The sequence below is a fragment of the Mus caroli genome, unplaced genomic scaffold (genome assembly GCF_978045245.1).
Source record: "Mus caroli unplaced genomic scaffold, Mus_caroli_1 scaffold_6, whole genome shotgun sequence".
In the NCBI taxonomy this organism is placed as follows: domain Eukaryota; kingdom Metazoa; phylum Chordata; class Mammalia; order Rodentia; family Muridae; genus Mus; species Mus caroli.
In genome coordinates this window covers 57,655,325-57,677,728 of record NW_028227261.1, presented here as the reverse complement: position 1 = coordinate 57,677,728, position 22,404 = coordinate 57,655,325, and the positions used below count along the sequence as shown (strand labels likewise).

At 43.1% G+C, this 22,404-nt stretch overlaps 1 protein-coding gene across 4 annotated transcripts in view; it reads left to right on the top strand.

Moving 5' to 3' along the window:
* Nfia (nuclear factor I A) overlaps nucleotides 1-22,404 on the top strand; it is a 349,756-nt gene that overhangs the window by 306,446 nt on the left and 20,906 nt on the right. For 3 of the 4 annotated variants that reach the window (XM_085839176.1, XM_085839178.1, XM_085839175.1), the window contains one exon: nucleotides 6,407-6,498. The exons of the other annotated variant lie outside the window; for it this stretch is intronic. In XM_085839176.1, coding sequence (XP_085695302.1) covers nucleotides 6,407-6,498 — 92 coding nt within the window. The remainder of the gene's footprint in view (nucleotides 1-6,406; nucleotides 6,499-22,404) is intronic. 4 annotated transcript variants of the gene reach the window in all.

The window sequence follows — 22,404 nt, the reverse complement described above, 5'->3', positions numbered from 1 at the left end:
TCATAGCATCTTCAGTTGAAAAGTCTCTCTCTGTATCCATACTGTACCTGTGCCTCCGACCTTCCTGTGAGCCACTGAGGAGGCTCTGTACAATGTAAAATATCAAAAGCAAAGCCATCTGGCTGAGTTGACTCTGTCCGTGCCTTTTGCGAGCTGTTAGCCATTACACCTATCATGTACACTGCTCTTGTACATGCTAGTGATGCTAATAGATTAAAGTTAGGATTCGTTAGCTTTCTAGGAAGAAAGCTGGAAGCTATGTTGCTCTGTAATAACTTATGAGTGCTAGGACTCTAATTTCATGCCCCGAGGGCTGTGTTTCTCTGTTGTAACTTGTTTGTGAAGACAAAATATTTGCAGAGATAATAGAATCAAAAAACTGAGTGCACAGAGATGATCCAAACTGTGAGAATTTGGAATGGTTATCCTCTAGATTTCAAAAAATCCAAGATGAGAACTAACAATACCCATTCTTTCATATCAGACCACCTCTAAGTTTTTGTCTTTCAGAGGACTTATGCATCCTATGCTATCCCCAGCTATGTGATATTAATATGGCAAATGCATGTCCTGCCCTCTTGCCAAATAGATTTATTTGGGGGGGGGGGGAAGGAGGGCTCCAATATCTTCAACATTCTCTAGTGACCTTGGAGGAATCTGCCGTTCAAATCCAAAAATGAATTCAATAGTAATGGATTCCTTTAGATATTAGCTAATCTCTTTTCTAGTAGTTTCTGTGTTCTTTTTAAAATGGAAGTTTTCTTATCCCCCTTCCCCTACCCACAGACTATGAAATAAGAAAGGAAGTTAAAGATTTGCAAGACTATTTAATGAGGTGCTTCAGTTTGCAACTTATCAGCATCCCTCATGGGCTGATGTCACTGCGAATCATTTAATAGCGTTGCAGTTGTTTGAAGACTTGGCTCCAAGTCTATATCCCCCAGCTTGCTTTGGTTACCCTTGTTCCAGTAACTAGCACATTCTCTGGCCTAGTAGGGGGAAAAATCACACAAGGGTATTTTGAGTGAAACTGAAGTTTTGCGGGGGAGATGCATACTGACTTTCTGAAAATGAGGGAATGTGAGAGGCGTGCACTGGTGTTGGGGCTAAGAAGGGATAGGTCCCAAGTGGGGTCTTATCTGACTGTTGTGCTAGTAACCTAAATGCATTCTCTTTGTTTATGCTAGAACTCATTTCTTCCTTTTAAAAGAAAATTGACTCCATGGACCTCTCCCCAGCATTTTTTTTAACAAAACTTTAGGTTTTCAAAGCTTTCAATGTACGGCTTCTATTTGCAAAGGACAGCACATCATTTGAGGTTGTACCCTGCCTCTGAGGCTTATGCTGCTTTCTGGGGAGTGCCCTGCCTCCAGGATCCTGTCAAGCCTACTCGCTCACACATATCTCAAAGCCATCCCCATCTCCTCTAACACCGCTTCCGGTTCCCCTGGCAGGGTGTCACTGTCTGTATTTAACAGCCCACAGGTTATCTGTATTACTTTTAGACTCGAATATTCATTTTCTACCCTTTTTCGGTCGACTCTGACATCAGAGGATAGCAAGTATCTTTGTCACCTTTGTATGCAACAGTGTGCAGAACAGAGCCTGGCATATGGCAAGGATGCAGATAAGCATCTCGTGGGGAGAGAACATTTGACTACATTAAAATAACTCTCCAATGGACGCCAGAGGTTAGACTTGGGTGGAGCTAAGCAAGCAAAGAAAGCGTGTTCGCCACTTTCATGGCGTCGGTGTGTTTGATGAAATGAGACAAATCTGTCTCCACGCTTCCCAGCAAAGAGTGGGCCCACCTGCAAGAGTTGATGCTAGCACCTGAAAGTAAATTCAGAAGTTCCATGTTCACCAGGTCTGTTGCTTTATTTGTCCCTAGCCACCAGAGCACCACCCAACAAGCAGCTCAGCCCAGAGGAAACCTACCATTCAGCTTCCTGGGAGAGCCTAAGAATACAGACCAATCTTAATAACCAAAGAGGGGCCCGATTGCAGTCACACTGTACAGAGACCCAGGCGACCTTCTTCCTCTTCTCCCTGCCTTCCATATCACATTTCAGTTGCTAAGCTACACCTTAAACCTGCCTGCCTGTTTCCAAAGAAGCAGCACAGATTCAGTTTGATAATCTTCCATATTTGGGTGATTTCACTCTTGTGGAATATCCATTGCCTTTGCTATAGATATCCTAATAGCAGCATCTTCTTCCTAGTTTTTCCTCCTCCTCCTCTTCCTCCTCTTCCTCCTCCTCCTCCCCCTTCTTCTTCTTCTTCTATGTCTCCTCCTTCTTCTTCTTCTTCTTCTTCTTCTTCTTCTTCTTCTTCTTCTTCTTCTTCTTCTTCTTCTTCTTCTTCTTCTTCCAACACGAAAGGATAACCTCCATTCAAAATTATACCTGCCAAATTCTTACCAGCATGAGCAAGTGTCACTGTGTCAGCAGTCAGCACTAATTCATCTGGAGATGCCATGGCTTCCGCATGCTTTCCTTGTTATTTCTTACTCAGAAAAGGAGACCCAAACACCAACTGTAACTCTACTGCACCCATGGCTGAGTTAGAAGCTAAGGCCTCAGGGATGCCTGCAGAAGTGTGAAGAGCAGTGTTGATGGGTTCTCTCTACTTTCTCTACCCTCAGCAGTTTCCAACATTCTCCGAGGCTCTGTAAAACTGTGCTGATATTGAGAGGGAGGGAGGGAGGGAAGGACTGAGGGTGAGAGACAGAGAAACAGAGAGACAAAGAGAGACAGAGAGACAAAGGGAGACAGAGAGACAGAAAAAGAGAGGCAGAGAAAGAAAGAGAGACAGAGACAGAGAGAGTCTTAACCCACTTTGCCCATTTGCTCTAACAATGGCAAGAGAGAGCATGTCCTCCACAAAGGAGTGCGGGATTAGCCATGCATATGAAGAACCCAGGAGAATGTCACTCTGGAGGTTTGCAGGGGAACAACCATGATTTGAATTTTGGTATTTAAGACTATGGTAAAGGCCCAGCTAAGATTCTTGGATGATATAAAGAAATACACCAGATGAAGGAGGAAATACCATCAGATAGTTCAGAAAGAGCTGGAGGCAGCTTCTAATAAGACAGTCTAACACAGTCTTAGGAAAATAGGCCATGGAGATGTCAGTAAAATGTCTGAAAGCAAAAAGTAAACACTGAATTTCAGAAGCTGCCAAATGGATAATAATTTGATATTAAACAAGGACTTTTAAAATAAGATTCTGTAGCTAAAATAAAATCTCTGCAGTTGCTATAAAGACTGGTTCACTAGCTACCTCTGGGTCTCTCCTTCAGAAGTCTCAAGATGTCTATAGCAATCCCTCAATATCTATCTTCCAAGTTCCATGGTTTCCCAAAGCTTTTCCCACAGTATCTGACATTAGTCTTTTCAATAGGCCAAAAACTATGAAGAAAACTATGAGTGTTCCATGGCAGCAGCATGACCCAGTTGTCTGTAGTTAACGTCCACACTGCCCATCTTGTCCTGATGTTCTGTTCATTTTGGAAACTCTTGTTTGTGTTTATATAATTGATTTGCTGTGACATATAGTTTTTTTTTAAGCTGAAGTTTTGCTCACTAATGCAAGTCCCTGACTCCATGGTTACATTGAGGGGAATCAAATTCAACTTCTGTCATATCTTTTCAGGAACTAACATCCTAGTACAGTTGAGTTTCTGCCTGCTGTAGCTATTATATAGAAAAGCCATCAGAATCTCTCCCTCCCTCTTCCCTCCCTTCCTCCTTTCTTCCCTTCCTCCTTCCCTCCTCCCTCCCTTCTTCCTGTCTTCCTTCCCATCTTCCTTCCTTCCCTTGCTTTTTTCTACGTCTGTAAATGTGCCCAGAAGGTACCTTTCTGTAGAATCATCTTTCCTAGGTATAAGAGTACAGCTTAGGCTCATACCATTAGGTTCATACCTCAGGGTAATGAATATGAACACATTACCACCTCTCTCACCACCACTACCTTTTTTGTTTATTTGTTTAATAAGCAGAATAAACTTTGGTGTTTGAGTAGCCCTTTGGAGCATTAAAGGCATTCTGGGTTGTTCTGAAAACTAGACTGTGATTTGTCTAAACAAAGGGAAATAAACAGTGATTCCTTTCCTAGTGATTCTGGGTAGCTAATTTGTCCTACCTCATTCTTTTCTCTGAGTCACTAAGCCCAGGGTCTATCTCTTTACTGTGGAGCTCATGTATAACACAGAGTGTATACTTTGTAAATGTCCTGCATCCTTTAATTTAGATGATGGAAGGAAAAAAACAAGTTAGAAGTAACAATGTCAACATTTAAGCCAAGTCAAATTAGGTAATGGGACATAATAAAAGACCTTTCCAACCTGAGCCACTGTGTTGTGAGCCGTATATCAATGCACACATACACACCCTAGTAACATGCATGCTGTGGTCAGTTGGTGTGCTTATTGGGGATGTCACTGGTATAGCAGAATCATCCTCAGAAATTTTGCTGTGTGCCTATGATAAGCAGCTGTCCAGTGCACACTGTTCCACCAGGACCATCAGACTAAGGGCTTGTGCTTCCGTGTAACATGGGACACGTAGCTGCAGAACCCAGACATACATCCGTGTACTTCTGTACCTGGGTAAACCACCTGACTGTTCACAAATGGCCTGATGGGTCCATTAAATCAGTTCAGCATTACCATCCTCCTGACTCTCCCCTCCCTTCTTCTTGTGTCCTAGAAGCAGGTAACTATACTTCTAGGTATAGTCCACATCTTTCAATATACAGACCTCCTTTGATATTTCCTGATATGTATTACAGTAAAGCCATAGGCTAAAGGTAAAAGAAACACAAACTTGCCTGGTGTAGTGGCTGAATGTAGACTTTGCTCTCAACTCAAACTTCCTGGTATAGAAGGTAGCCCAGAGGAAATGGTCAGATTGCCATGATTAGTATGACACAGAGCATCCTTGTCCTTGTATACAAAACTATTAGTGGATGAAGGCACCTAGAAAAATCCTACCCTGCCCTCAGAGGGCCTTCAGCTTCATCTTGTGCTCAACAGTTAAACTGGGTTACAACTATACCATGTGACCATCACAGACCTGGCTGAATGCCTCATCTCTTGCCACCATCATAACCAACAGGACTTGGGTCAAATTGGTAGGAATGATAGCCTTATGTGGACTTGAATAAGAAGCAGGAACAGTCTCCTGAGAACTCAAAGAGAAACAGGTGATGTCAATAACAACACAATTGCCCCTTTAGAAATTCTGAACTGTCTGTTTTCTTTAGACAGTGTGTATCTAGAGTTAGTCTTTAAGAAGTCTTTTTTAATTTAAAATTTTCAGACTAGTTCATCAGTTAAGGACAGGTACTGCTGCTGTTACAGAGGATCCCAGTTTCATCCACAGCACAGATGTCAGGCAGTTAACAACTACCTATAGCTCCTGTTCCAGGGAAATCTGACACCCTTTTCTGAATTCCTTAGGTGCATTCAGTCACATGTACATATTTATACACACACATCCAGAGAGAGGAAAGAGACACACAGAGAGAATTAAATGAAAGTCATAAATAATAATCAAGAGAATCTAGGACAGAGAAAGAATGTGAACTAAATTTTTGGAGTTTGTGGTAAAGTGAGTTTAGGGTACACCTGCCTCAACACATATTTGGGCTTGCAGCTCGTGAAAAGCCCCTGATTTTCTTTTCTCTAGCAAAGAAACTCCTAAACACAAAATGACAAAGCTCCTATGTCCAGTGAGGAGAGTGAACTCTAAAGTGGTAACCAAGGCCCCAGAGTGACAGCTCAGTTTATCTTCTGCAGAAGGGCCCTGGGAAGGGACAAGTGGTGGCATGGAGGTTTTAAGCACACCTGGGCATCGTAAAGATTCTACACATGCAGTAGGGCCTATAAAGGCTGCTTGCTCTAACTGGGTTTTCACCCCCTTCCTGGAGAACCCCTTCATTCCTTCCTTAAGACTCCTCTTCCCTACCTGTGGAGGCCTAGAACTGGTTTGGGACTCTAACAAGCATAGTGGATGAGAGAGCATGGCTGTAAAGTGATCTGTGTTCCCCCACATCCTACCCTGTTCCTTTCTCCCTGTCACTAAGACCGGGGTCTCTCTCTCTCCCCCAGAACTCATGTTTAACATACAAAGTACACTTTGCAAATGTCCTGCATGTTCTAATCTGAATGATGGGAAGAGAAAACAACTCCCTCCGCTAAGCACCAATTGGATGCCATTTAACCCCCAGCGGTTCCCGGGAGCCAATCCCTGCCCACCCTTCCTCTTGCTAGCCAGATCTTTTGCTAGCTACAGTGTTTGCATTAATCAACTGCGTAGGCTCAGAGACTGTGTGTTTTGGTGTTGTTTGTGTGTGCAATCTCGTGCTGCTTCCTGAACGCATGTGTCCCTTCCCTTCACAGCCTACTCGACACCCAGCACCTCCCCCGCAAACCGATTCGTCAGTGTTGGACCACGGGATCCAAGCTTTGTAAATATCCCTCAACAGACACAGGTGGGCCGCTCTCAACTTTTCTGTATGTGGTGCAGCTTGTTTTATTCATCAGGTGCAATTTGATGTGTCTTGGGGCACACCAGGTCACACATGCTCCAGCTCTCTCCAGTTCCCTTCCTCCTGACTCCATCCCTTGCAGCCCCGTAGCCATGTTTTGTGTTCTTAGAAACCATAAGCAATATCCCTGGGATCCTTGCTTATGGGACTGGGGTAGGAGAGGAGTTCTTCTGGGCCAGACTGCTTTTGCCATGGCAAATTAAGGTTGCTAGGCTGGACAGTGTGTATTCCCTCTTTGGGGCAGCCATGGCTCTGTAGTTATAAGCAGACAGACAAGCTCCCCCCACGGAACCTGTTTTCCATGGTATTGAAGCAGCCACTGGGAGACCAGCCACTCCTCTCATTTTATGGCCTCAGGAAACTGGTAAACTTTCTAAAAGGGGCCAGGGCTGGGGACAAACGGTTTCTAAGCTCTTTATTAAGTTCCTAGTGTTAGGTTCAAGCAGGTGACTGATGGGAAACTAGGGTCCTGTAACTGGGCAGTGCTAAGCAGAAAGTCATATGGATGTGGCTGACTGAAAGTAGGGTGCAGAGCACCCAGAGCTGGCTGAGCACAGGAGAACGATGCTTTTGGGTTTGTGTAGGCTAAGAAGGGCTCTTCTAAAACAGGTTTAAAGCGCCTGCTGTGAGTTGACATGTAGCAAGTTTCTGGGCCCCAAGGCGCATGGGCAGAGGCTCAGGAAAGAGACTTCGTAGAATATTCGTCCACGTTCGTAGAATAAACTACTCTTCAATTTCCTAACCAGAATATGACTATACGTTTTCATAATTGATACAAAGGAAATGATTTTGTCATTGAAGTTCTTGACATACATTTTCTTCAGGTTGTTCTGTTCATGAGCTTATCATGTCCTGTCAGCTGCCTAGCTTCTATCTACAGCGAAGAGCTTCCTGTGTCTGCTCCCTCCCTCCGTACAGGGCTCTGCTTCACTGTGCTTACCTGCAGCACTGCTTCTGATTCCCCACACACACATACATTAAGCAGCACCCCAGAAAGTCCAGCTCTAAGTAGAAAATGGAGGGCCCAAGAAGAGGAACCGCTCTCCTCTTGAATCTCCCGTTTCTGCCGTTTCTTCTAAATCTGGCTTGCACATGGTGTCTGGGATTAAAATTCCTACTCCGTACCTCCCTCCCATCACATTCTTCCACTTACTCGCTTATTTTCCCATACCTTCAAATATTCCAATACTGTCCTGGTGGTTTGAAGTTGTACCGTTGTCTGAGAACACCCGTCCTAGAAGATGGGTGTTTAACTGTGTGCTTTGGGCTTCCATGTTCAGGCTGAGTGAAGAGTGAGCCAGCAGGCCTCCCATAGCTCCATGCACGATGGTTGTTGTTTCTTTCAAAGTTTCAGTTTGCTCAGATTGATTCATTGAAAACCCAGAAAGTACAAATTTGTTGAAGTGTCTTGTTTGTATGTTGCATGGTATTTTATACAACAAACTAATTCACCTCATCTAAACTGTACATGTTCTACTTTGTTTATCTGTCTATAATGAAAATGTGGTTTTTCCAGTATTACTTTCTTTCCTAAGCGCCTTCTTTAACTCAAAGGCTGTCTTCATGGTGTTGACCACAAAACCTTCAATTCTTAACAATGCAGATTTTGCACGCATCTGGATGAATGATGTCATAAAGATCTGCTATTGGCACCTAGAACTGAATTCTCTTTGTTTTCCATTAAATAGTTGGCATTGTGATGACAATAGCTTCAATGTTTCTTACCACAGTGACACCTGTCACATTTGGCTTAAAGAAAGTCATTCCTAATTATTTCATGAGAAACTAAGAATGGAATTCTTTTTCTCTGTCCTCTATAAGCCTATCTAGTCTTATATCTTAAAGTCAAATTTATATCCCCCAAATATTTTTATTTTATGATATAGTACCATTTTAAGAATAAACTGTTCAAAGTAAGTTTTAGATATAAATGATAAATAATAATATACTTTAAATACAGCTCCCTTATGAGAAGTCATGAGTTGAAAAGGTATTTTCTTACAGATGAGTGTGTATGTGTAGTGTATGTGTATGCATGTGTGTATGTGCCCACGCACACATGTATGTGGTGGTGTGGCATGTGTGCACATCTGTGTAGGTGTATGTGTATGTGCATATGTGCATGCATGCCTGTGTGTGGTACTGGGCTTAACTCACAGATGCTAGGTTCTACTGCTGACCCCAAGCCCTCTTTTGAGATAGGATCTCACTAAATTGCCCAGGCTAGTCTTGAACTCGCTAAGTGGTTCAAATAGACCTTGAACTCATGATCCGACTGTCTCAGTCTCCCGAGTTGTTATAAGCCTACGTCACTTGACTTGGCTGACGGGAATTTTTAAGTTTTATTTGAACACCTGCACGTTCTTCATTTCCTCAGCAAGCTTGCGGTTGTTGTTAGATAGCTTTGCTGTAAGGTATGGAATTGATGTTGGTTGAAATTTAGGAAAACTTTTAAGGCTATCAGAAATTTGTTCTCTGCTGCTGCTAACCCATTAAAGTCCGACTCCCCCATAGAGAACTTGATTTGCTCTCTGCCTCTGCATGAGTAAATGTTGGAGTTACCTAGTCAGATGGTTGGCTTTAAAATGTGTTAGAGCCAAGAATGGTAGCCCATGCCTGTAATACAGCACTGGGGAGGTTGGAGCAGGAAGATTGGAAGTTCAAGGCCAGCCTGGGATAGGAGATGAGACCCTGTCTCAGAACAAAACAGAATAAATCCTGACTGAAGTCCATGAACAAATTCGAGATAAGACAGTCCTTCACTCCCCCAGAACCCAAATCCTGGTAGAAATCTCTAAGCGTTCCTTATGCTGTCCAATAGAGAATTGTTCTCCCATTTGCTTGTTTATTTCCACGTGCCTTCTTATTCTGAGATTTTTCCTGGTGAGTCTGAAGTTGCACAATTGCTTTCAAATCATCTGTATGAAAATATAGTTTACGCACACAGCAGAACGGTGGTCGTTGATAAAAACGAAGGGCATCCTGATACTTGCTGCATGTGGGTGACTCTAGATCACATTATGTTAAGTTGCACAAGCCCTTCACAAAAAGGAAACCTGTTTTTAAGTGGCGATTCATGTTAATTGTGGGAAATACAGATGAGAAAAATAATAAAATTCACCAGGAGTATCTGTTAATATTTCTATATAAACCCACCCTTGGCTGTTACTACACAATCAAGTATATTGCAAAAACAAGGTCAGATTGCTTCCATTGTGTAGTAACCTGCCATTCCTTCTGTGCAACAGTGTATTGTGACCTTCTTTCCATGTAAATTGAAAACATTGAATATTGGCTTTTATTACCCCTATTCATCATCTGCAGTGATTGGTAGGGAAAGATATCACGGATAATTGAAAGCTATTCTTTCCCGCTTCCCCATCCCTCCTTCACTGCCAGTCTGCTGTTTTCTCCAGAGAACCATCCTGTCATTGAGGGATAGATGCATCCCTCTTATGCTTACAGAAGCCCATTTCCATTCATACTCCTTCCAGTTGCTGGGTGCATTACGCCCTGGCTCCTGGCTCTGGATCTGCCCGCTTCTGCCTGGATCTTCTTTTTGTCTCCTCTGATACTATCATTTGGCCCTCACCTTGCTCCTCCATGTCTACACTGTAGCTGCTCTTACTAGAGAGATGTGGCCAGCTCCCTGTGGACTCTTTTACTACACCCTGACACTCTTCTCCAGCAGCATCCCATGATGGTTGATGTTTATTCCTTGAGTGTTTATTCTCTGTTGATGTGCCCAACTCAGCCCTGAATGATACAGACCCCATCACTCTTCAGAGAGAAAGCTGGGGGCTATTGTAGCTGATATAATCTAATCTCTGAAAACAAGAACCTTTATGAACAGGCATTTGCTTAGAGCAAAAGAGGTCACATTTCACCACTGGGTTAATAAATAGGAATACCTGTTCTCACACAGGAGAGCTGAGCAGAGAGCTCATTTGATTCAGATTCTAGTTTAATCCAAACATTCAAATAAAAATGTTTGACCTGCAGAACTTTGATGAGGACAAATTCTTTACAATGAAAAATGAATTCTAACACTATTAAAAGCAAGTGTTTTCTCTCCACAATTCAAGCTGCCATCATTCAGCATCAACGGAGCTGTGGCATCTGAAATGTTATTTAAGCCCTAGGAGACTGGCTGAGCTCAGTATGGTCCCGATTTGCTGTAACTTCTGCTAAATAAATCTTAGCTGCCTCACCTTACATACCACCTACAGTGTGACTGCCTCAGCTCAAGTTCACAGCACATGACTGAGCCTCACACTCGTTCTGAAAGGTCCCCATGGGACAAATCAAGGCAGTGACACGTATTTATCTGTTGCCCACAACACCCTCTCTGCCACCTTGGATATGTATCCATGGAGAAAGTGGAGCATAGAGATTTGGAGAGGTTCTCAGTCGACTTCCAATCTTGTTCCTGAAGTCGGGCTGAGAAACCACAGTCTAAGCGATCTACAAAAATCTTGACAATTTCAACTACTTGAGTATTTGTTTTATTGCTTACTATATTCTTCACTGCCTAAAGAATACAAGAATAGCAACTGTCCTGAAATTCTAGAGAGTTCAGTAGAAGAAACAGACATTAATAGTTCTGACATTAATCATGACGTTACTAGTGCAATGTGGCCAGGCATAATCCCTGCACTTGGGAGGCTGAGGCAGGAGGATCAAGAAGTTCAGTCTTGCTTGGGCTACATAGAGAGTTTTAATTGGGCCTGTGCTACAAAAGTACGCCTCACAGAAGAAAACCAAATAAAGTGATTAGGCTAAGAGGCTTCAACATCACAGAATGACTGGAAGAATATTCCAAAGACTAGAAGAAGCAGGAGAGGCTGGGGTTGCTTTTCTGTCCTCATCTAACTTTGGTCTGATGATATTTTTCTTGTACATTATATCTAAACACACATACACACACACACACACACACACACTTTTAATTCTTGCCAATCCAGTGATAGATAAAATCTGAGCATCCCTTTAAAAAAAGGAAACAATGCAACTCTAAATTCCCAGACCAAGCAGATACAATTAGAATCCTTACCTATCGAAAAAGTATACCAGCCGGGAACCCCTCCCCCTCCTCTCTGAGAAATGCCCCCTCCAGGCATGGTGTGCCCTGCTTTGCATGAAGCTCTGTGAGACTCATTCCCATGAGCTCAAGCCTACTGCCTCCCTCCTTTGCTCCCTCCCACGTGACTTCCTGGTCATGGAAGAGAAGTACAACATAGAAGTTAAACTAAGGCTCAGCTGGAGAGTTATAAAAGGAACCCAGATTTCTCTTAGAGAGGAACACAGTGCCCAGTCCTGTCCCATCCTGCCCCACCCTGAAGGTGGATTTGAGCATTTCCTTTAGCCGACTGAAGAGTAACAGCAGATAAAATCTCTTCAGCTCCTGACTTTGAGAAGTTACTTATTGGCTAAGTTGGCTATTCTGTATTAAACACTCAAAGCTCTCAGTTGGAGGGAGGCCTGTGCTCCTGACAGTTCTGCGGCTGGCATTTATTACCACTTGGCAAACTGAAGAGAGAGAGAACTGGCACCAAGGTAGTCAGGGAGCCAAGGCTTAACTCAGTGTCCTCTTAACGAGTCTGTTTACCAAATACCACCTGATCACCTAGTTATACACAGTGAAACCTTAAGGACTGTTTTCTCCTAAGCTGGTTTTATGTCGGGCCCGTTCTTTCTGGGTCCAATGGAAATAATGCTGAACTTGTTGAAGCCTCTTAGGTTAAACACTATGACGTCTATCTATCTATCTATCTATCTATCTATCTATCTATCTATATCTGTCTATCCATCTATCTATCTTCTGAGAGAGGTACTTTTGTAGCGTTCTGCAGACCTGCCTCAGCCCCCTTCTAGTCTGTTTTCTTATCCTACCTGGGGAAAATGCTGCCTATAATGTTTTCGGGCTTCTGCACGAAGAGCCAGCACCACTATCTCTATCCCAACACCACTACCAGGATGGTTACAAGTGTGTGTTTTCACTTCAGGTCTTGACTAGGAACTTGTTCCATCACTTAGGAGCCAAGTGTGTAACGTTGGTGGTGGCCATGGCACTTTCTCTTTTTCCTCAGTAATTCCATTTTTATAGCCTGGTTTCTTACCTGAAGTTTGTTTCTGTGTGTTGGGGGGGGGACGTATTATGTATATATTATACTTACATATCTATATAAATCTATACATATATTTATAAAATGTATATAAATATAAAGTATATTTATAAATATGAATACATGTACATAAGTTCTTATATACATATAAGCTATATATAAGTATATATTATTAAGTATATATAGTATACTATATAGTATATATAGTGTATATATAAGTATATACTATATATACACACTCATTTGATCTTTAAAGGATTCCTTAGAAAAGATCTATCATTGTTAACCCTATCCTACAGTTTAAAAACATAGAAAATTAATTTAAAGAGGGAAAGTGATTTTTCTCAGAGCACATTACCAAGGTTGTAGAGCCAGGACACAAAGTCATGTTTCTACTCAGCAAGGACTCAGAGGGGCTTGGCCTGTAATGTTGCATGTCAGCTAACTCCCTGGCAAGCTATATGACTCCCTTTAACATTTTTTCAACCAATGGAAACTTAATTTTTCAAGTGTTAATTTGGTGGCACTTTCAAAAAAGGCAAAGAAAGTGTTCCTCTGCTTTTTCTCAGTTCTTCTGTGCGTGCCCCCACCCCCGTTACCTTTGGATATTTGTTTTTGAGTTTGCTGTATTTAGCATTTTGTTTGGAGTATAGCCTTGCTCCAAAAATCTGGGAATCCAGAGCTTGACTCATGCTTATAATTACAGCATCCTGGAAAGGGTGTGGCACCTGTCTCCAAAATATAAAGATGGAGGGTGAATCTTAGCTAATACAAATTGGTGATTATTCTAAGAATTATGGTATGGACCATGCAACCTCACAGGGTCAATGTCTAGTAAATATTGCCGCCCTTTCCCCTCCAGCATTAACATGAAATCAGCAGCAAAGGAGAGTGGAGTGAAGAGATGATTTCTCTCTCTCTCTCTCTCTCTCTCTCTCTCTCTCTCTCACACACACACACACACACACACACACACACACACACACACACACACATACACATTCACAGAGGAAAAAGAAAATATTAAAGATGTTATGTTTGTTAAGTGTAGAAGATGGAAATTAGAGAAAGGCTTAAGAGAAGGGCCATGCCTTGGCAAGCAGCACGTGGCCGCTCCATGCTTCTCCCACCCTCTCCACTCACTCAACCTTTCCACATGAGCAGGTTCTACAAGACCTCAGGGTTACAGGTATGTTAGAGGCTCATAAAGCCGGTGTTCAAATCAAGCATTTACTTAAATCAGAGAAATGTATTATAAAATAATTTTTGGTATACATATGATTTATTAATGATTTCAGCAGGTTTGCATGCTAATGAAATGGATTCAATCATTTCAGATTCTGCAGGATATAGACAATCTTCAACTTTTTCAGAGTTGATCAATGTTCTGCTTTTAAAATTATCAATACTGGGAATATTGATTCTAATAAATACTTATTAACAAAATGGTGGAAGGAGGTTTAGGGCAATTTTAGAAATTGTTGGAAACTCTATCCATATACAAAGGAAAACTCTCTTAACAAATGTTCTATGAAACTCAAGTCAACAACACAAAAAAGTTTTAATTAAATGTTCTAACAACCCAAAGATATACTAATTTGATACTAGCATGCTGACAGTTGGAACACTGACAGGGAAATATTCAAAGTCTTTGTTTTCCATAATGAAATCATTATGTTTCTGTAAGAGCAGAAAGCTTTGTGTGATTAATAAAAACACTACAATTCATAACCTGCAATAATCTCACTCTGAGCTGAGGTGTTTCGAGTAACATGAGTTGGTACTGCACAGGGTGGCGATGCATGGGGCAAAGGACACATGCACCCTGTGCAAGCCTGCAAAGATGTCCTGCAGGGCAGCATGGGCCAGTGCTGCCCAAACACCCTGGACTCATTACTCACTTGACTTTTAATTAACTTCTTGTCATTGCATATCTAGAAACATCCTATTTACTGTTGCCAATATTTTTTAAACCCAACATTCAGTTTCACAACTCCATATCCACGACCCACAGATTTAAAAAGTGGGACTACAGACAGCAGGCAGGAGTTAGCGACACTTCCACGACAGTTTTCGGGGAAGAGGAATGCCTCTGTCAGTGGAGGTTCTGGGATAAGGGACATGTCTTTGACACTCTACTCTGATTTCACAGGAGAACAGGCACAATGCTATTAGCTTTGGAATGGGATGAACTGTTTTCACATCCTGCCTATGCTCCTTTGGAATTCAGCTTCCATATCTATTTGACGAAGTCAGTTACAGTGTCTGCTTACTAGGAGAAAAGCCAGTTAAGTATTGCGTAAGCTAATCAAGGTTATTTCTCTAAAACTATGAGAACACTGTTTTGGTTGTCATTGTTTCAGCTGTTGTGGGACTGGGAACCCATGCTCTGTAATGTTCTGCTCTGTCATCCTCACATTGTCATCTTTCTATCTTGATGCTTGAGGCCCCCAATCCCAGAATTTCTGCAGCAGCTCCAAACATCATCCCCATGTCATACTCCATTGTTCGAGCAATAGCAGAAAAAGGTGCCATGCTCTACCTTTGTGCCTGGCTACCAAACTTCTATTTAGCTCTCATTAGCTGAAACTGAATCCCATTTTAGCCCAATATTTAGGTGTTGGGAAAGCTAGCATAGGATTGTATTGTTTGGCTTAAATCTTGGGCCATTACCCAATCTGATCATGTTCTTATGTCTAAACAAAGTGAATTCCGTGAAAGAAACAGTCAGTCAGGGTCAGGCTGTTAACAGTATCTACCGTTTTCCCACTCTCTGAGAAGGTCCGTGTACTTTTCAACTTCCTTGATTGTTCCCTCTTTTCTTTCCTAATACTGGTATAGTTTCATATAGTTTTTTTTTCTTCGCTCCCTTTCTGTATCTCAAGGAGACCGTGTGTGTGTGTGTGTGTGTCTGTGTGTGTCTGTGTGTGTATGTTTGTGTGTATGTGTGTGTGAGAGAGAGAGACAGAGACAGAGAGAGGGGGGTTAGAATTATCATCTCTTTCAGCTGCAGTTTGAGGTCTGGGAAGTAGACAGAGCTGTCCCCTGATGGAGGACACATCTCTCTGGGTTATTGTGGACTGAGAAAGCTGTATAGAGGGCATGTGGCTCAGCTCATGCAGGTTCTGTACACAGTGCCCTCTTGTGCCCCCAGAATTCACCCAGCTTCCAGAGTCTGAGCCAGGTGCTTCCTCTAGAGAAGAACAGTGCTGGGCTCTGCTCAGCCTGAGTCAACAGAGCTTAAAGAACAGGAAACCGAGCCCAGCACCCTCCCTGCAGCATGACCTCCAGGAGGCACAGCACAGTGGATTCTCACAGTTCATTCAGCCTTTGCAAGGAAAAGCCCAGGACCAGGAGCCAATCCCACAGATGTCTCCTACACTCTAAGTGATGACTGTCCACATGAGGGAAGGATTGAGTACCCAGACTTTGTCTGGCCAGGGCCCTTTGTAGGGCTGCTAATGAGTCCAAGACTTTGGCAGAATGCAGGACACACTGTTCCAAGCCAGAGTCCTTGGTCTAAAGTGAGTCTCCAAAGAGCTGCTGACTTCCGCTGACTCTTCCTGTTTCCTCAGCCCCTCAGTACTCTCCCAAGTTTGTACTAAAGATGAAGAGAAAATGCTGTCATTAAGAGACCTCTCTTCTGGGGATATTGCCTCACAATATGCCCTGTCCGCTGAAGCACTGTCTTCAACTTGTGCCTCTTCCCAATCTCCTTACAAAGACGTTCTCGAAGGCCTCTCAGTGCATCCTTACAGCAGAGCCAAAGTGAGTTACTGCTGCCCTGATATTTTCCACACGCACTCCTGAGGCACAGACGCTCATGATCTCTAACACCTCTTTGCTGGTATTCATACAGGATTAGCACAGCTGGTCCTTGCCTCTCTCTGTATGTGTGTGTGTGTGTGTGTGTGTGTGTGTTGCCCTCCTCCCAAGTCTGAACATGAGCACTGAATAAGAGCAACTTCAAGTCCTCATGATCTTGCCTTGGATGATGCAGGAAGTGCTCAAGACAGGCTAGATAGGCAGCTTGCCTCCTGTTGCCTTAAACAATGGAAGAACTGATGACCGGTTCTCATGACCTAGAGCCTTGACCCTTCAGCATAGTCCCTCATCTGCTAATGCCTGGTCATGTGTGTTTACATGTATGGATAGGGAAAGAGTACTACAGGGAAGTACAAGGAATAGGGGAACACTGAACTATAGGGAGGTCTGAGATGAGACCAACCATAGATTAGTCTTGTACATATTGGGAAAGTGGGGAAATCACTGGGCCAGGAGTCAGAGTGCCTGGCTGCCCAGCTCATCTCTCCCACTTGTCACCCCCCAAGTAATGGATCTTAAGGAGATGAGGGAAGTCAGGATTTATTGAGTACCTACTGTATTCCTCATACCATATTGAGCTAAGAGAAAGACCTTGGGTACATGTAATCTCACCGCCACCCTACAATTTGCAGACTTCTGGTGGAGGAAGTAAGCAAATTCCAATAAAGTCTGATGAATGACATCATGGGAACATGTGTGGTCTATTAGTAGGACAGATAGAGCAGGAAGAACTCTGGAAGGAAAATGTAGGGCAAGGAGTATACATCAGAGGTGATGACAGAGCTAGTTTTATAGAAGTATCCATGGTAGAAGAGCTTTCCTTTGCAGACTCAGGATGATGTGTACCAAGAAGTTAGATTGTGGGTAGAGCAGTGTGTGCTCTGTCTGTCATATAAAATCAGCAACTGAGAATGCTTGATTGTGAGTCTGGAGTTTAAACCAAGTCATAGTCATGAATGAACATACACCTGGGTCTAGGGGAGAGCCTAGTCATGGGTGAACATGTACCTGGATCTGGGGGAGAGCCTACTCATGGGTGAACATGTACCTGGATCTGGGGGAGAGCCTAGACATGGGTGAACATGTACCTGGATCTGGGAGAGAGCCTAGACATGGGTGAACATGTACCTGGATCTGGGGGAGAGCCTAGACATGGGTGAACATGTACCTGGATCTGGGGGAGAGCCTAGACATGGGTGAACATGTACCTGGATCTGGGGGAGAGCCTAGACATGGGTGAACATGTACCTGGATCTGGGGGAGAGCCTAGACATGGGTGAACATGTACCTGGATCTGGGGGAGAGCCTAGACATGGGTGAACATGTACCTGGATCTGGGAGAGAGCCTAGACATGGGTGAACATGTACCTGGATCTGGGGGAGAGCCTAGACATGGGTGAACATGTACCTGGATCTGGGGGAGAGCCTAGTCATGGGTGAACATGTACCTGGATCTGGGAGAGAGCCTAGTCATGGGTGAACATGTACCTGGATCTGGGGGAGAGATTCTTGAACTTTATTTTGTGGAACATTAAAAATTGCAAAAAGGCATAGAGGGGTCTCAGCAGGACAAGCTATTGGCCTTGCTTGGTGTGATCTCCCACTGGGCATGGAATTTTCAGGCAGACATTGCATGTGAAGACATATGGTCTTGAGTTTTCTTTTTTCCAGGAGTCAAGAAAATACGGGCTTTGGAAGGAAGCAGATCTGAGTTGATTTATCATGTGACCATGGTGATTCTGTTTAGCCTCCTGATCCTCAGAAATCACATTTCAATAAAGTCATGAGGTTATTCCCTCCTTCCTTCCACTGGTATGGCATACAGATTTAATCTAAGTAGAATGAGAAAGCCCAGTCTCTACCGATCACTGTCCTTAAAATGAAGTTTGGTAAGCTCTGAGGCAAAACTGGAATGGTCTCAATTCTCCTCCAGACAAAAGGCCTGTGAATGGGAGGAAATGGAGGAGTGTTAACAGGGTGAGACCCCTTGAGCTGAGTGTCCAGGTCAGCCTTCCACATCAGCTTTCCATGAAGTGTACTCTAGTTGGCCACCAGGATGATACTATTTATTAAGAACATACTTAGTGTCTTCCCAAGGAGCAAGTTGAAATGGAACCTACAGCATCAGTTTTTGAGTCTAAGGATAAATCTGTCAAGGGATGCAGTGGAGAGTTTCTGTGTATAATTCCCCATTACAAAACAATTAAACTTTATGTCTGGTGAGGGAAGGAAGAACAAAATCTCAGAGTGAAAGCAAGTTGTGAAGAAGCTGGGAGGGGCAGTTTCTGGATGTTTGTTTTGTCAACTAGGGTGGCTGACATGATTAGTCCTAATGGGGTGGCGATCCTCATTGAACTGCAGATTCTGTGAGTGACTGATGCTCCCTCCGTAGGGACCCAAATAAGTGGTGCATATGATATTACTTAGGCTGCATCCTTTAACCAAACTGAAAGCTGAGGCTTTTTGCTTTTTTGTTTTGTTTTTTCTGTCCTTTCCCAACACATACAGCACACCTACCACACATGCTTCTTACTGTCCCAGAAGCGGCCTGTGGAGAGGCACTCACCTAGGACAAGCAGGTTCTCCTTTACTGACTCACCCCCCCCCTTTTTGCTCTCTGTACCCTGGGTGTGCCCCACCTCATCCTCTCCAGGCAGATAATGGTGCATCAGATTAGCCTGGCTCTGCTGCTGCGTCAAGACCCCGATCAATTTATTGACTCCTTCAGAGTGGCTGGTACAGTAATTGTTACAAGAGAAGAATGGAAAGTGAGTGCACATCCACGGAAAAATAAAAATGACGTTTTGTTCTCTGCTGCCCAGCCCTGGCCTCGCAGATCCCTATGTGCTTACCCAGCAGAGAGCACTTTACTTAGGTTAATCAGCTCCTTCTACATTATTAATGGTGACAGTTAGGGTGCCGCGGGAAGGGGACCATACGGGTGGGAGGCATTGATCTCATTCAGATGGTGTGGTTCTGAGCAGGATTGCAGCTCCTTCCTTATCTCGCTGCACTGGAGCCCCATCAGATCACATTTCCCTGATTGACAGCACGAATGACTGCCTCCCGTCAATACCATTGATCTGCTGCGAAAGGACAAGGAGCATTCTCAGCTGGGGATAGAATGAGTTGTGGTGACGTGAAGAGGATCTCTCAAAAGGCTTTCAGCTTAGAAGTCTAAACTGAAACTAAGGTGCTGTTACCTCCCAGATGCAAACAATCTAGAGAAAATGATTGTAGAAGAAACTTTCTACAGGTGATCTGTCAGTAGATTGCGTTGAGACCCTCAGTGAGCCAAGGGGTGTGATCACTGTTTCAGGGGGGGAAAAGTTATCACTAATTTCTTGGGAAATTTTTTGGCTAAGTGTACATCTTTGAAAGACATTTCATTAAAGTTCAACTTTCATGGCTTCAACCTGCAAACCCTAACATAAATCCTATGTGACTGGATGAAGCTGAGTGGGTGTCACTTGTGACCTGGAAATAAAAGGTCAACCATTGAATTTATAGCTTTTTCAGTGAAAAGAACATAAAGATTCTTGCCAACTGGAGTGAATCCATATTTTAATGTTTCCCAGTTAAGATTATGAAATCTAGGGATTAGGATCATGCTGTTCAATGAAGGTCAAACCTTAAACGTGATGGGCTAAGTGTCATTCCCATGGGGTAGAAGATAAAACCGCTGCTACCCTCGGCAGTCCAAAATGACTCACCCATGCCCATTAACTAAGGTATAGGGATTCTACCATCATTACCAAGGCTAATGGTGATTACTCCACTAATTAACTATATTCTTAACCACTCTGATCTTCTCCTGCAATGTCCCCAAACAGTAATAGTGAGTTAAATGCTATCAAATAATTCTCATATATAATCAGGAGTGGGCAGAGATGGAGAGCCATGTCATGATGAAGGCCTCCTTTTGGGAGAAAACTCTGGCTGTTGGCTTAGTCGGAGTGACACCAGAGCAGTCTCTCAAAACCAAACGCTGCTGTGGAGGCAGCCCCACTTGAACTGTGATTCAGCAACACAACGTTTTGAAATTAAAAAACAAGCATGCATTTCTCTTTTAGATTTTTGTAGTTACTTTCCCTCTTTTAGAGTGTAAACAAAATTAATTAATTAACTAATTAACTAATTAAATGGGTCATTTTGCTAGAACTCTTCTATCGCTGTTTCAGGGCTCCGGATCCATCCATTTTGGATTTTTATGGAAAGAGAAAGATGGTTTTCTAATATCTTGACGGAAATCACTTGGATTGTTTACTTACCTGTACAATGTTTAAATCCATTTTAAGCTGCCAGGTTTTTTGTTTGTTTGTTTTTTGTTTTTATTTTTTAGGCTAAAGAAATAACATGGAAGCTGGTAATTCCCTTTAAGATTATGACACGTTTCATGATAGAAATTTTACTGCATGTTGGAACAGAATCTGTTTCACTTTAACAAAGCAGCATCTTTAAATAAAGGGCCAAAGCCCTCATGGTAAAATGATTCACAGGCATCCAGGACAGAGACCCGGAGTCTGACTACAGAAGGGAAAGGGGCTGGCGGCTTAGTACGTGGCTTGGTGACATGGTTTCTATTTTACAGAGGAATTTTACAAAAAGCCCAGTATCCATTAGAGCAGTTACCTTCCTAAAGCTGTGACCCTTTACAGTTTCTCATGCTGTGGTGACTCCAACCAGAACATTATTTCCTTGCTACTTCATAACTGTCATTTTGCTATTTTCATGAATCATAACATAAATATTTGTGTTTTCTGATGGTCCTAGGCAACCCCTGTGAAAGGTCATTTATCCCCCCACCTCCCCGAAAAGGAGGCTCAGTCCCCACGTTGAGAACCACTGCACTAGCATGACCCAAGTGCTTTGGAATCTTGAGAAATATAAGCTTTTACTTCAGTTCACCTTGGGAGAATTTTATTTTCATAGACTACCGTAGGGTTTGTGTGTGTGTGTGTGTGTGTGTGTGTCCGTGTGTCTGTCTGGTTTGTACCTCTGCCCTTCACAGTGCAGACAAAGGTTAACATCCCCACCACGTCACAGGCAAAGCACTCGAAAGTGCCTTTACATGAGCTGAGGAATAGGAAGGACCTTTGATCTAAAGTTCAACATTTACATTTGTAATTTTGACTAATTTCCATGCTTGCATTCATTAAATTGAAATTGTTTAATTAGAATAAGATGAAAATTGATCATTAGGATTAATTTGACCTGATAGTCTTTATGTGTCTTTCTAGGCAAATATTATGAAATGTGGTAATGACAAACCACTGGGAGGTGATGTCACAGCTCTGCTGTGTGGCTCATCCTGTGTCTGTCGTTCTTCCTTCCCCCATCACCATCCGGCCACAGACATCTGTATATCTCAGCTAGCTTCTTCCCAAATATTACCTCCTGTCAAAATGGGCCCAAGAACCAGGTTCTGTTTGCACCTCCCCTAATGACGTCATAGTTCTTCAACCCCTAGCTTCTTCCCAGAAGGCTGTTTGCTTGGCTCCTCCCCTGGGCTTTGCATCACAGTGGCCTTTGCTAACCAAGGGTTGCTCATAGAAGTCCACATGGAGTTCTCTAATGCTCCCCTGGCCTGGGGTGACGGCTATGACATCTAGACTGGTCTTTTCCTGTTCCTTGCTGCTTTCTTAGTGTAGGAATCAGGCAAGGAATTAGCAAGAGTTCCCAAGTGCTGGATAACCAAGGCTAAGGCAGTGGAAGAGAGAAGCCTTTCCTCCAAGTGCATAATTGTTTTTTACAGGAGGCAGCTTGCTCACTTCATCCCCTTCCTTCCATTCAAGAGCCAGTTTTCAGAATTAGCCAGGCTTCCTTTGCGAGAGAGCTGTTTATAGAAGAGACACAAGCTGAGTAGCACTCAGCACAAACCCACCCAGACACATGTAAA